Source organism: Orcinus orca, chromosome 17 (assembly GCF_937001465.1).
Source record: "Orcinus orca chromosome 17, mOrcOrc1.1, whole genome shotgun sequence".
NCBI classification, from domain to species: domain Eukaryota; kingdom Metazoa; phylum Chordata; class Mammalia; order Artiodactyla; family Delphinidae; genus Orcinus; species Orcinus orca.
The window spans coordinates 29,323,103-29,337,161 of record NC_064575.1 but is presented as its reverse complement, the minus strand read 5'-3'; the positions used below and the strand labels follow the sequence as shown (position 1 = coordinate 29,337,161).

The following is a 14,059-nucleotide window of genomic DNA, read 5'->3' as shown; positions in this document are numbered from 1 at the left end:
TAATGCCTGCAGGAGACACACTTCAGATCTGAAGATACACAAAGTCTGAAAGTGAGGGAAAGGAAAAGGTATTATACACAAATGGAAGCAAAAAGAAAGCTGGGGTAGCAATACTTATGTCAGACAAAACAGACATAAAAACAAGGTTCTAAAAGAGATTTTTAAAAGGATATTGCATAATGATATAGGGATCAATCCAACAAGAGGATATAACACTTTAAAATACTAATGCACCCAAAATAGCAGACCTAAATATATAAAAGAATATTAACAGACATAGAAAGAGAAATTGACAATAAAACAATATAGTAAGGGACTCTAATACACCACTTACAGCAAAGGATAAATCATTCAGACAGAAAATCAATAAGGAAACACTGGCCTTGAATGATATATTAGACCAGTAAACTTAATAGATATATAGAGAACATTCCATCCAAAACAGCAAAGTACACATTGTTTTCAAGTGTATATGGAACATTCTCCAGGATACAACACATGTTAGACCACAAAACAAATCTCAGTAATTTGAAGAAGATTTAAATCATGTGAAACATCACTTCCAGCCACAACAGTATGAGACTAGAAATCAACTACAATTATTTTTAAAACTGAAAAAAAAAAAAAACAGATGGAGTCTAAACAATATGCTACACAACAACCAATGGGTCACTAAAAATAGCAAAGTGGCAATAAAAAAAAATACCTGGGACAAATGAAAATGGAAACATAACATTACAAAATCAATGTGAGGCAGCAAAAGCAGTTCTAAGAGGGAAGTTTATAGTAATACAGACCTACCACAAAAAGCAAGAAAAATATCAAAAAACAACATTATATTCTTATACCTAAAGGAACTACAAAAAGAAAAAGAAGAAACAAAGCTCAAAGTTAGAAGGAAGGAAATAAAAAGATCAGAGAAGAAATAAATGAAACAGAGACAAAAAAAAACAATAAAAATGATCAATGAAACTAAGAGCTGGTTCTTTGAAATGATAAACAAAATTGATAAACCTTTAGCCAGACTCATCAAGAGATAGAGAGAACCCAAATAAATAAAATCAGAAATGAAAGAGAAGTTGCCTCTGACACCGCAGAAATACAAACGATCATAAGAAATTACCAAAATGGACAATCTGGATGAAATGGATAAATTCCTAGAAATGTACAATCTTCCAAGACTGAATCAGGAAGAAATAGATAATATGAACAGACCAATTATCAGTAAAGAAAGTGAATCAGTGCTAAAAAAAAAAAAAAAAACTCTCAACAAACAAAAGTCCAGAACAAGACAGCTGTGCACATAAATTTTACCAATCATTTAAAGAAAAGTTAACACTTAGCCTTCTCAAACTATTCCAAAAAATTTAAGAAGAAGGAACGCTTCCAAACTCTTTCAACAAGGTCGGCATCATCCTGATACCAAAACCAGATAAAAACATCACACAAAAAAAGAAAGTTACAGTCTAATATACTTGATGAACATAGATGCAAAAATCCTCAATGAAATATGAGTAAACCAAAGTCAACAATACATTAAAAGGATCATACACTATGATCAAGTGGGATTTCTTCCAGGGACTCAAGGAGGGTTCAGAAAGGCTATCATCAAAAAGACAAAATATAACAGGTGTTGGTGAGAATGTGGAGAAAAGGAAACCCTTGTTCACTGTTGGTAGGAGTATAAACTGGTACAGCCACTATGGAAAACAGTATGGAAATTTCTCAAAAAATTAGAAATAGAACTACCATATGATCCAGCAACTCCACTTCTGGGTATTTACCCAAAGAAAATAAAAACACTAATTGGAAAAGATATATGCACCTCAATGTGTATTGCAGCACTATTTACAGTAGCCAAGATATGGAAGCGACCTAAGTGTCTATTGATAGATGAATAGATAAAGAAGATGTAATATACATGTATATCACATATATACAGTGGAATATTGCTCAGCCATAAGAAATAATGAAATCTTGCCATTTGGGACAAACTGGGTGAGCCTAGAGGGTTTTATGCTAACTGGATTAAGTCAGATAGAGAAAGACAAATACCTTATGATTTCACTTACAAAACTAACTAAACTAAACTAAAACAGACTCATAGATACAGAGAACAAATGGATGGTTGCCAGAGAGAAGAGGAGTAAGGGGATAGGCGAAATAATTGAAGGGGATTAAGAGGTACAAACTTTCTGTTATAAAATAGATAAGTCATGGGGATGTAATACACAGAATAAGGAATATATTGTATTAAAAATATACAATAGGGCTTCCCTGGTGGTGCAGTGGTTGAGAGTCCGCCTGCCGATGCAGGGGACGCGGGTTTGTGCCCCAGTCCGGGAAGATCTCACATGCCGCGGAGCGGCTGGGCCCGTGAGCCATGGCCACTGAGCCTGCGCATCTGGAGCCTGTGCTCCGCAACAGGAGAGGCCGCAACAGGAGAGGCCTCAACAGTGAGAGGCCTGCGTACCGCAAAAAAAATAAATAAATAAAAATATAAAAATATACAATAATATTGTATTAATTTTAAATGGTGACATCTGGTAACTAGACTTATCATGGTGATCATCTCATAATATATGTAAATGTTGAATCACTATGTTGTACAACTGAAGCTAATATAATATTGTATGTCAATTACACTTTAATTTTTAAAAAGCTGATCAAAACTACACACAAGCCACCAGGGTTCAGACTTCTGTTCAACAGTCCTGTACCCCAGTGTGCAGAATCATAACCTAACTCCACTTATTTGATGATCAGCACCCTGAATTCTCCTCCCTAGTCTGCCTAGTCTGATTTATTTCTGTGCTATTTTCAGTTTCTCTGAGGCTCTCTTGTGATTTTGCTTCATTGACTCAGACAGTCTTGGTTTCTCTCTTTCTATAAATTACCTTTCTTCACACTTAAATTATTGAATTGCTCCAAAGGGAAGCCCTTCCTGCCAGGAGCTCTCCACTGGCATCCTTATGGAGGAAATCAATCTCTGCATCATGAGCTTCTGTTCCATCCTCAGGCCACAGCAACATGTACTGCTGCTAAAACAATTACAAATATGCCTCAAGGTAATTGACATCTTTGAGGGGGGAGTTGAAATTGTTCTATACTATCTTTGTCACACCTGCCTCTTGCTATCCACGGTCTCATTCCCAATTTACTCATAGCAGAAGAAGTCAGAACCCAAAACATTCATCTTCCATTGTTTAGTAATGATTGGGATTACTGTGCCTTAAGGAAAGGAAGCCAAGCCTTGTCCTTTCTCTAGATTTTGTCCTCTCTGATGCAGTAAAACTAACTGGGTGCAGATTTCTACTTAGGGAATATTTTCACTTAAGATTAGTAGGTGGATGAGTAGATCCACAGTCTGCCCTGAAGAAATAGCATATCTCTCTTCAGCATGTGGCTTCAATTTAGATTCAGGGAAAAGTTGGAGAATGTACTTTAGTCTCAAGGCCTGAACTGAATTTCTCAACATAGTTTTTATCGGAGCTCTATATTCTCCACCAGGAAAAAATCCCAACTCCTTCATCTGCTTCCTCTTTTTAAACTATTTTACCTTTTAAATTATATTCCTAGCATCAGAGGAAGAAGCCTCCATACAACACCTGATATGAATATTGAATTTACTGCTTTATAAGCAAGTCAGAGCTATGCTTGGAAGGTTAAGTCTTCCTGAGCAAAGCAAAGAGCTGGTCTTACATAAGGTTTGACACCATAGAGTTCAAGAAAAATTCATTTTCCCTTAGAAATTGCTAAGTCTTCTAATATTTTCTAGAAATTTCTAGTATCCAGTAGTGCCAATGAGAAATCTCATGCCAATCTAATGCTTCTTTATTTATAGGTAATTTTTTCCACCTCTGGAAGCTTTTAGTATTTTTCTCTTTAATCTTAATGTTCTGAGATTTAACCAGTTTGCTAGGTTTGGGTTTTCTCTTACTTATCTCACTCACATTTGGTGACCTTTTTAAATCTAAAGACTTGTGCATTTCTTCAGCTCTATAAAAAAGGTTTCTCTATAGTTTTAATTAATTTATCTCCTTCTTTTTCTCTATTCTCTCCTTTGGGAACTTATCTAGCTTTTGTTAAAACTTCTAGATCTATCTTTCATGTCTTACTTACCTTTTTTTACCATCAATCCTCTTACCACGTCTTGCATGCTTTTATATTTCCTGTCCTTCTGTGTTATATTCTGGGAGAATTCTTCAGCTTACTAATTCTCTCTTCAGTTTTGTCCATTCTGTAATTTAGCTAATCTCATAAATTTTTTTGTTTTTATTGTTGTTGTTATTTTATTTTTGATTTTTGGATGGTTAAAATTTTTATCTCCAAGTCTCTAGTTGATTGTCTTTCACAATTAACATTCTAAGTAACATAAAATAGATTCCCTCTCTTATCTCCATGAAGATATAAATCTTTTATAAAAATTATTGTCTGTTTTGTTCATTTCCTCAGGTATTAGTTTTTGTTTTCTTTAATGCTTCTCATAGTGCTGATTTTGCACAATTGTTTGACAATCTTTGGCTTGTGTAATCATCATTGTATTGAAATTCTCCATAACTTCAGTAGATCAGCTGTATACAAAGGGAGATAATAGATGTGGTCTACCTTAGGGATGGAAGTATTTTATAATCAACATTGTTTACTATCAGCACATAGTGACAATAAAAAGACTGACTTTTAGTTATGTATATTTTTTTTAATTCTCTGCAGACATTGCCCCCCTTAATTGCTGTCACCTGGGGAAGATCAGTCCCACTAAACCCTCTCTCACTCTACCTCCTCAATTCATCCCACCACGTGATAAGCCATTGCTATGGATTCTGTTCCATTTACTGTCTTCTTTCTACAGTGATTGTGGGGGAAAGCATTGCTAAGAAAAAAATAGATAAGCAACAAGGATTACAGTAAAACACTATGACTTATACCCAATATCTTGTAATAACCTATAATGGAATATCTGAAATTAATTCAGCCAAAAACCTGAGTCACTATGCTGTACACCTGAAGCTAACACAATTTTGTAAATAAACTATACTTTAATTTAAAAATTGCTAAGGGTATAACACTAACTCATTGTCTGGGCATATAGTCCCCTATTCCCTCTGAGTTTTGCCAAACACCTGGGATACAGCTCTGCTTCTCCAGTCCAAAGCCCATAGTACTGCCCCACCCTAGAGACAATTGCTTCTGCTTTCATCCACTCCGTGCAGACTTGGTGAGAAAGAAGTCAACCTACTTCACTTACTGTGAACATTGTTCCTCATATAATCACCGTAATGGTAGACTGTGGCTCTTGAACCACCCTCTTCAAGGGTAGAGTACTTCCAGAACCCTTCTCACTTTACAAGAAACATCTGTGAGTGTTTTAGGTAGTGGTTTTCTTCATTAATAATAACAACAGTGGCCTGCTCTAAGAGCTTCACAATTTGTGAGAATTTTTGAGAATTAAATGAGTTAATGAGTACATGAAGCCATGTACTTTCTGTCACTAAGAAACTTCTCACATTTCCTATTTTCCAGCTAACAATTTCCTGTTTTCCATCACTGTAGATTTTCTTAATTACCTTTTCTGTCATTTATAGAGATTTATGGCATTCAGCCTATTTTCTTGATCTAATTTTTTATCTGCTTCTTAAAATAGCTTTACCCTTTTTTTTTCTAGACGTGTAAGCATTCTGTAATAGTCTGCTCAGGCTGTCATAACAAAATACCACAGACTGGGCAGCTTAAACAACAGAAATTTATTTTCTTACAGTTCTGGAAGCTAGAAGTCCAGATCAAAGGACTGTCATAGTTTGTAAAGACTTCTTTTCTTGGCTTGTAGACAGCTACCTTCTTATTATGTCCTCACTTGGCCTTTCTTCTGTAAATGTACAGAGAGAGAGAGCTCTCTGGTGTCTCTTCCTCTTCTTATAAGGACACCAATCCTGTTGGATTAGGATCTCACTCTTATGACCCTATTTAACTTTAATTACCTTCCTAAAGGTCCCATCTCCAAATAGTCACATTGGGGGTTATGATATCAACATATGAATTTGGGGGGGACAATATTCAGTCCATAGCACATTCTAACAGATCAATTCTTAAAGAAAAGAGCAATTTACTCAGAGGAAGCTAATAAGTAAGAACAAATGTAAGGGCACATGTAAAATGAAAGAGAGGGCTATTAACTAAAGAATCTTCAAAGTGAATACAGAGTATGGTATCTTTCCTGATGAAAACTAGTGTGCAAAAATATCTGTAGCATAAATGAATGTGACATTCAAAATGCATCCCCAAGACACCAATTTTCAGGAACATTTGTGAACTTATTCTTTGACTCATTCAGTCTGGTATTGTATAAAATAAATTATATAGTTGTTGCTTACTTTACTCTCAAACCTGAAATTCTTTAGGGAATTTAAGATGTTTATTAAAATGAAATGTATTAGTATTAAGACTATTTCATGTTGATATTGATATGCTATAAAAGAAACCCAAATTCTCTTTCCAATTGGGTAAAGATTTGGAAAGGGTTACTCTTCTTATGTTGTTGATGTGTTTGTATGTGTATATGTGTGCATATACGTGTACATATGGGACTTACGGATATAAATTTAAAATCTATGTGGCAATATTTTTGTAACTTTTTGGTGACTTTAGTCTTAAGTAGTCACTTAACTTTTAACAAACTTAGGCACCACCACACTTATTATGGACCATTAGAATGTGATTCATAACAATAAAAATAAGTGTTATGTACACAACCTCCAGCACTTACAGATTAACAGAAGAAGAGATCTAGACAGTAGACTGCTGGAAGAGGTTTGCAAACAAGGTTTGTAGCCATAAATGTATCATAGGCTGTCCTACACAGATCAAGAATAATTTAGGTTAGGAACTTGTGGATCATAATATCCATATGTACATTATCATATGTACAAATTAATGTTTACAAACTATACCATATGTAGAAATGAAATGTGACAAGCAACTCAAAGTTTTCAGAGTATTTAGAGGTAAATGTGAGAAGACAGCAAAGTGAGAATTGGTTAAGTTATATATTAATGACCCAAGTTTTTGCTTAAAATTTGTAGGTTTTATGATAGAGCACAAGATACATTGATAAAAATCAGAATTTTGTGCAAATTTCAAGTATTTTTGTTCAGAAATTTAACCCTACAAAAATTTTCACTTATTCAAATCAGATTTCTTTTCTTCAAATGTAACTTTTGAGGACATCTCTCTGAATTTATCATTAATTAATACAAATACAAGACTGAAAAAACTGACCTGCTCCTCTCCCCATCCCAAACTTCCCAAATTAGAAAATAATATTCTTTTTTATTGAAATATAGTTGATGTACAATATTATGTTATTTTTAAGTATACTACATGGAGATTTGACATTTTCATAAATTATGAAATGATCACCACCATAAGTCTGGTAGCCATCTGTCCCCTGATAAAGTTATTAAACATTATTGACCATATTTATTATGATGTATATTACATCATGTGTCTTATTTATATTATAACTGGAAGTCTGTACCTCTTAATCCCTTTCATCAGTTTTACCTACCTCTACCTTTTCCCTTCTGGCAACCACCCATTTGTTCTATGTATCTATAGCCTGTTATACTTTTGTTTTATTTATTTGTTTTTAGAATCCACATATAATTGGGATCATACATTATTTGTCTTCTTCTAGCTGATTTATCTCACTTAGGGTAATGCTCTAGATCCATCCATGTTGTAAAAAATGCCAATATTTTATTATTTTTAAGGCTGAATAATATTATATTATATATATATATGCCACATCTTCTTTATCCATTTGTCTACCAATGGACACTTAGGTTGCTTCAATATCTTGGCTACTGTAAATAGTGCTACAATATACATTGTTGTGCATATACCTTTTCCAATTAGCGTTTTATTTTCTTTGGGCAAATACCCAGAAGTGGATTCTCTTGATCATATGGTAGTTCTATTTTTAACTTTTTGAGAAACCTCTTACTGTTTTCCATAGTGGCTGCATCAATTTACACTTTCACGAACAGTGCATGAGGTTTCCCTTTTCTCCACATCCTCACATAGTCCTGTAATTTTTTAATAGCCATTGTGATGGGTGTGAGGTGATATCTCATTGTGGATTTGATTTGGAGTTCCCTGATGATTACTAACGTTGAGCAACTTTTCATGTGTCTTTTGGTTATCTGTATGTCTTCTTTAGAAAAATGTCTATTCAGATCCTACACCCATTTCTTAATCAGGTTTTTTTGTTTTTATGATGTTGAGCTGTATGAGCTCATTGTATAGTTTGGATATTAATCCCTTACTGCATATATTGTTTGCAAATATATTCTCCCCGTCAGTAAGCTGAATTTTTATTTTGTTGCTAGTTTCCTTTCCCGTGCAAAAGCTTTATAGTTCAATGTAATCGCATCTGTTTATTTTTGCTTTTGTTCTCCTTGCCTGAGGAGACAGATCCAAAAAATATTGCTAAAACCAATGTCAAAGGGCATGCTGCTTATGTTTTCTTCCAGGAGTTTTGTGGTTTCAGGTCTTACATTTAATTCTTTAATATATTATGAGTTTATTTTTGTATATGGTGTGGGGAAGTAGTGCAGTTTGATTCTTTTGCATGTAGCTGTCCAGTTTTCCCGACACCATTTATGGAAGAGTTTTCCATTGTATAGTCTTGTTTCCATTGTCGTATTTAATTGACCATATACGTGTGGGTTTATTTCTGGGGTCTTTATTTCGTTCCATTGTTCTATGTGTGTGTTTTTGGTCAGTACCATAATGTTTTTATTACACTAGCTTTGTTACAAAGTTTGAAATCAGAAAGCATGATAAATTCATCATTTCTCTTTTTCAGGATTGCTTTGGCTGTTAGAGATCTTTTGTGTTTCCATACAAATTTTAGAATGATTTCTTCTAGTTCTGTGAAAAATGACATTGATATTTTGAGTACCAGATTTTTGCCTCCTTGGTAGGATTTTTTTCATGGGTATTTTTTTTTTTTTTGGATGCAGTAGTGACTGGGATTGTTTTCTTAATTCTCTTTCTGATAGTTCATTATTAGTGTTTAGAAATGCAACAGATTTTTGTATATTAATTATGTATCCTACAACTTTACTGAATTCATTCATTAATTCTAATAGTTTTTTGCTGGTGTCAAAGAATTTCTATATATATTACCATGTCATTTTCAAATAGTGACAGTTTTACTTCTTCCTTTCAAATTTGAAAGCTTTTAATTTATTTCTTGTCTGATTGCTGTGACTAAGACTTCCAATACTATGTTGAATAAAAGTGGCAAGAGTATACTTATCGTGTTCCTGAACTTAGAGGAAAGGCTTTCAGCTTTTCACCATTGAGTAAGATGTTGGCTGTGGATTTGTCATACATGGCCTTTTTCATGTTGAGGTATGTTCCTTCTTTACCCACTTTGTTGAGAGTTTTTATCATAAATATCTTGTCCTGGACAAGATGGGATCACTGGGATTTTTTAGTACAGACTCACTTTCATTATTGATAATTGGTCTGTTCATATTTGTCTATTTCTTCTTGATTCACTCTTGGAAGATCATACATTTCTAGGAATTTATCCATTTCTTCCAGATTTTTCATTTTATTGGTGTATAATTGCTCATGTTATGATCCTTTGTATTTCTGCAGTATCAAAGGAAATTTCTTTCATTTCTGATTTTATTTATTTTATTTTATTTTATTTATTCTGATTTTATTTATTTCTCTTTATTTCTTGATGAGTCTGGCTAAAGGTTTGTCAATTTTGTTTATTTTTTCAAAGAACCAGCTCTTAGTTTCATTGATCTTTTCTATTTATTTTATTTATTTATTTATTTATTTATTTATTTATTTATTTATTTTTGGTCTCTCATTTATTTCTGCTTGGGACTTTATTATTCCCTTCATTCTAACTTTGAGCTTTGGTTGTTCTTGTTTTTTCTAGTTCTTTAGATTTAAGGATAGAGTGTTATTTGAGATTTTTCTTGCTTTCTGAGGTAGGTCTGTATCTCTATAAACTTCCCTTTAGAACTTGCTTTTGCTGCCTCCCATTAATTTTGGAATGTTGTGTTTTCATTTACATTTGTCTTCAGGTATTTTTTTATTTTCTCTTGGATATTTTTATTGACCCATTGGTTGTTTAGTAGCATATTGTTTCAACTACAAGTGTTTGTGTGTTTTGCATTTTTTAAAATTGTAGTTGATTTCTAGTCTTATACTGTTGTGGTCACCAGAGATATATGCTCTAAGCGTGCCCCATGTGGGTTGTGAGCCCCCGTCTGTTGTGGTAGGTCTGACTTCTGTGGGCACGCTGTTAAGCAAGGCTTTCCCCAGCCCACTTGACTGCAAGGCCTTGCTTCATGCAGTGACTGTGGCCCAGTGTTAGGTGGGGCGTGTCCCCTCATGCCTGGCTGCTAAGCCTGGGGTCATGGGGCCACAAGACTAGTACCAGCCTGCCAGTGGTCACAGCCAGATCCGTTCATGGATAAGAGGCAGTGGGTCTGGTGCCAGTCCACTGGTAGGCAGGTAAGCCCCCAGTGCTAATATGCTAGAGGGAGGATTCCTAAATGACACTTTCCAGCACCAGTGTCCACACAGTGCAACAAGCTCCCGAAACGGGCTGCAGCCAGCATTTCCATCCCCAGGGGGAGGCCCAGTTGCCTCCTGCCTCTCCAGGAGGCTTTTCAAGATGAGCAAGGGGATCTGACCCACGTTCCTCTTAAACTATTGCCTCTGTGCTAAGACACGTAGAGAGTGAGATTTTACATGCACCTGTTTAGAGTAGAGTCATTGTTTCCTGTAGTCTTCTGGCTCTCCCAAACATAAGCCCCACTGGTTTTCAAAGCTGGACACTACAGGGGTTCATCTTCCCAATGCAGGACCACCAGTCTGAAGAGCCCAATTTGGGGTTCAGATCCCTCACTCCTTAGGGAGGACCTCTGTGACTGTGATATTCCTCCCATATGTGGATCACTGACCCAGGAATGTGGGTCCTGAATATACCATGTCTCCACCCCTCCTACCCATCTTGTTGTGGTCCCATCTTTATATCTTTAATTGGAAAATTATTTCTGCTAGTCTTCAGGTCTTCCTCATACATAGTTGCTCTGTTAGATAGTTGCTCATAGATAGTTGTAATTTGGATGTACCTGTGGGAGGAGGTGAATTCAGGGTCTCCCTACTCCTCCATTTTGGTCACACCTTTCCTGGAGTATAATTTTCTTTACCTAATTCCTGTCTGTTATTCAAGAAAGAAATAGCAGGTTTTAAAGACTTTGACCAACTGGAATTTTTTAAATGAGTTAAGTCATTGAAAAATGAATTAATTCTTAATTAGGCATTAATTAAGAAGAATCTAGCAAAGTTTGCAAAAGCCAAAAATTATTCAAGCAGATCTTATTATAAGAAATAAATACTTCTTTTAAATGAATTTAGGAACTAATGAATGGAAATCTAAAATGTTATTTAGAGAACAAAGGCAGGTTCTAAGTACTTCTTTTACAAAATACTTGTTAAGACAAATGAAGAGAAAAATGACAAAATTTGATGACATTACACTTTTCCCCAACCAATTTTCTTAAAAATGAAATCTTACTTGCTAAATTAAAGTCTTCCCCTAGTCCCCATCTTACTCACTTTGTGTACTGACTTCTTTTGTCAAACTCTTACCTTCCCCAACTTCTGCGATATTTTTCTCTCTCAGCTTTACCTCTCTCACTGCTACTTCTCAGTTCCTTTACTTGTGCTACTCCTTAAATGTCAGCAAATTCCAAGGTTGTGGCCTTGGAACACAGTATATAATATTGGATTATTGTTACTTTTCCAAAACTTCTATCTGCTCGTACCCCTCATTTGCTTAATATTCTCTATTGGTTCCCTTTAGCCCATAGGTCAATGTTTAAACTCCTAAGCAGATCATACAGGAACCATCATAAGCTGACCCCACTCACCTTTCCAGACCTAACCACCATCACTTCTGACACACCCCACCACCTGGTGCCCTCCACATACACACTGTCTTCCAGTCACGCCAAAATACTTGCTGACATGTCATATTTTTTTCACATCTTTGAACATATTGTTCTCAAGGCCTGGAAGGCCCTTATTTCATTTTTCTGTCAAAGACCTTCTAATCCTTCCAGACTAAGGATGCTTTCTCTGTGAAGCCACTCCTTGTTCCGCAGGCCAAGTTCAGTGTGAGCATAGCATTTTGTACATATTTTTATTACTTATTATTAGCTACTTATTTACATCCTTGCCTCCCCCATTAAACTATGAACATCCATAGAGCTAGTATCTGTTTAACTTATCTTTCTATTTCCAGTACAAAAAGTAGAAACTCAATAACTGTTTGATGGATGAATAAACTTCTAAGCAGACTAAGATTTTTAAGCAGAAATTTATTAAATGATATAAATGACAACACATCTTACTCAGAAAAAAAGGTTTTCTTGGTTTTGTAGACTGAATGTCCTCCTATTTCTGTATTGTGTACGATGTATCTGATTTTCTTCCACTGCAGCTCCATCTTCTCCATTCTCGAATGGTTTATAGAGGTCTTAGTCGGACACACTTGAAGAATCTTGATGCTGAAGCAGGGCTTTAGACATTTGAAAGAGGTATAAGTTATCCTATGATAATTATAAGGAGAGAGAGAAAGACACCAATGGTTGGGGAATTTGTAAACAACTAGATTTATGATATATTTGTGGACCTGGTGGAAAATGGATATTAGTGGAGAGGGGCTTTTTAAATGGAATCCACAGGTTACCCATTTCCAATGTGAACCGCATGGGTTCCAGTTTGGAAGTGAGATGGAAAGGGCAAATATGGATTTGAGGAGGTAAGAACGTATAGCACTTATGGGGGCCCGTGTAGACCCAGTGTCATACTCAGAAGGAAGGTAGAGAGTGAGTTAGAGCTTTGAGGAAAAGCTGTGAGGAAACTTAGATCATTATGAAGTATACTAGTTTATACAGTAAGTCCCCTACCTATGAACTTTCAAGTTGCAAACTTTCAAAGACATGAACATACGTTCACATGTACAATCATTTAAGTTAGTTCATGTGTCTGGCGTACATTGTCACATGCATGCATTCTCTACAAGTGGTTGTGCTTTTGTGTATTTTAGTATACAGTATTATATAGAGTACATAGTACAGTATCTTTATTTCAAGCCCAGGATGTCTGGAAGCAAACGTAAAAGCAGCAGTGATGTAGCTGTTACTGCTAAGAAGTACCAAGCAATAATGATAGAAACAAAAGTGAAAATAACTGAGAGAGGAGAATGAGGTGAAAAGATGGTAGACATCGCTCACTTTTATAACATAAATCATTCAACCATCGGCATGATTCTAAAGAACAAGGACAAGGTCATGGAACATGTGAAGTCTGCTGTGCCAATGATGCTGACAATAATATTGAAGAATCGTGGAAAAGTGATGGAGGAGATGGAGAAACTTCTCCATCCTGTGGACGCAGGATCAGCATCAGCATTGAGTCCTGCTCAGCTTAATGCTGTTTCGAGAGAAAGCTAAAAGCCTTTATGAAGACTTGAAGAAGAAACACAGTGAAGTATCAGAGGGCACATCTTTTAATGCCAACCATGGCTGGTTTTATCGATTCGAGACTAGAGCCGACATTCACAACATAAAAGTAAGTGGCAAAAAAAAAAAAAAAGTAAGTGGCAAGGCAGTGAGTGCAGATACGGTAGCTGCCCAGGAATTTCCTGAAATGCTTCAAGAAATTATTGATGAAGGCACGTATTTGCCCAAGCAGGTTTTTAATGTGAATGTGGCAGGACTGTGCTGGAAGGGGATACCAGACCAAAGTTACATCAATAAGGAGGAAAAGTTGATGCCACCCTATAAAGCAGCAAAGGATAGGCTAACTCTGTTGTTTGGTGGCAATACTTCTGGTGATATGAAGCTGAAGCCTCTCTTAGTTTATCATTCAGAGAACCCAGGAGCCCTTAAAAACATAGCCAAGGGCTCTCTTCCTGTTGTGTGGAAGAGTAACTCCAAAGTCCAGGTTGCACAGG

General features: G+C 35.6%; 1 protein-coding gene across 1 annotated transcript in view; it reads left to right on the top strand.

The window, feature by feature from the left end:
* Nucleotides 1-14,059, top strand: part of CNGB3 (cyclic nucleotide gated channel subunit beta 3) — a 142,906-nt gene that overhangs the window by 50,225 nt on the left and 78,622 nt on the right. Inside the window, exon 4 of the mRNA XM_004276144.2 lies at nt 13,214-13,218. Coding sequence (XP_004276192.2) covers nt 13,214-13,218 — 5 coding nt within the window. The remainder of the gene's footprint in view (nt 1-13,213; nt 13,219-14,059) is intronic.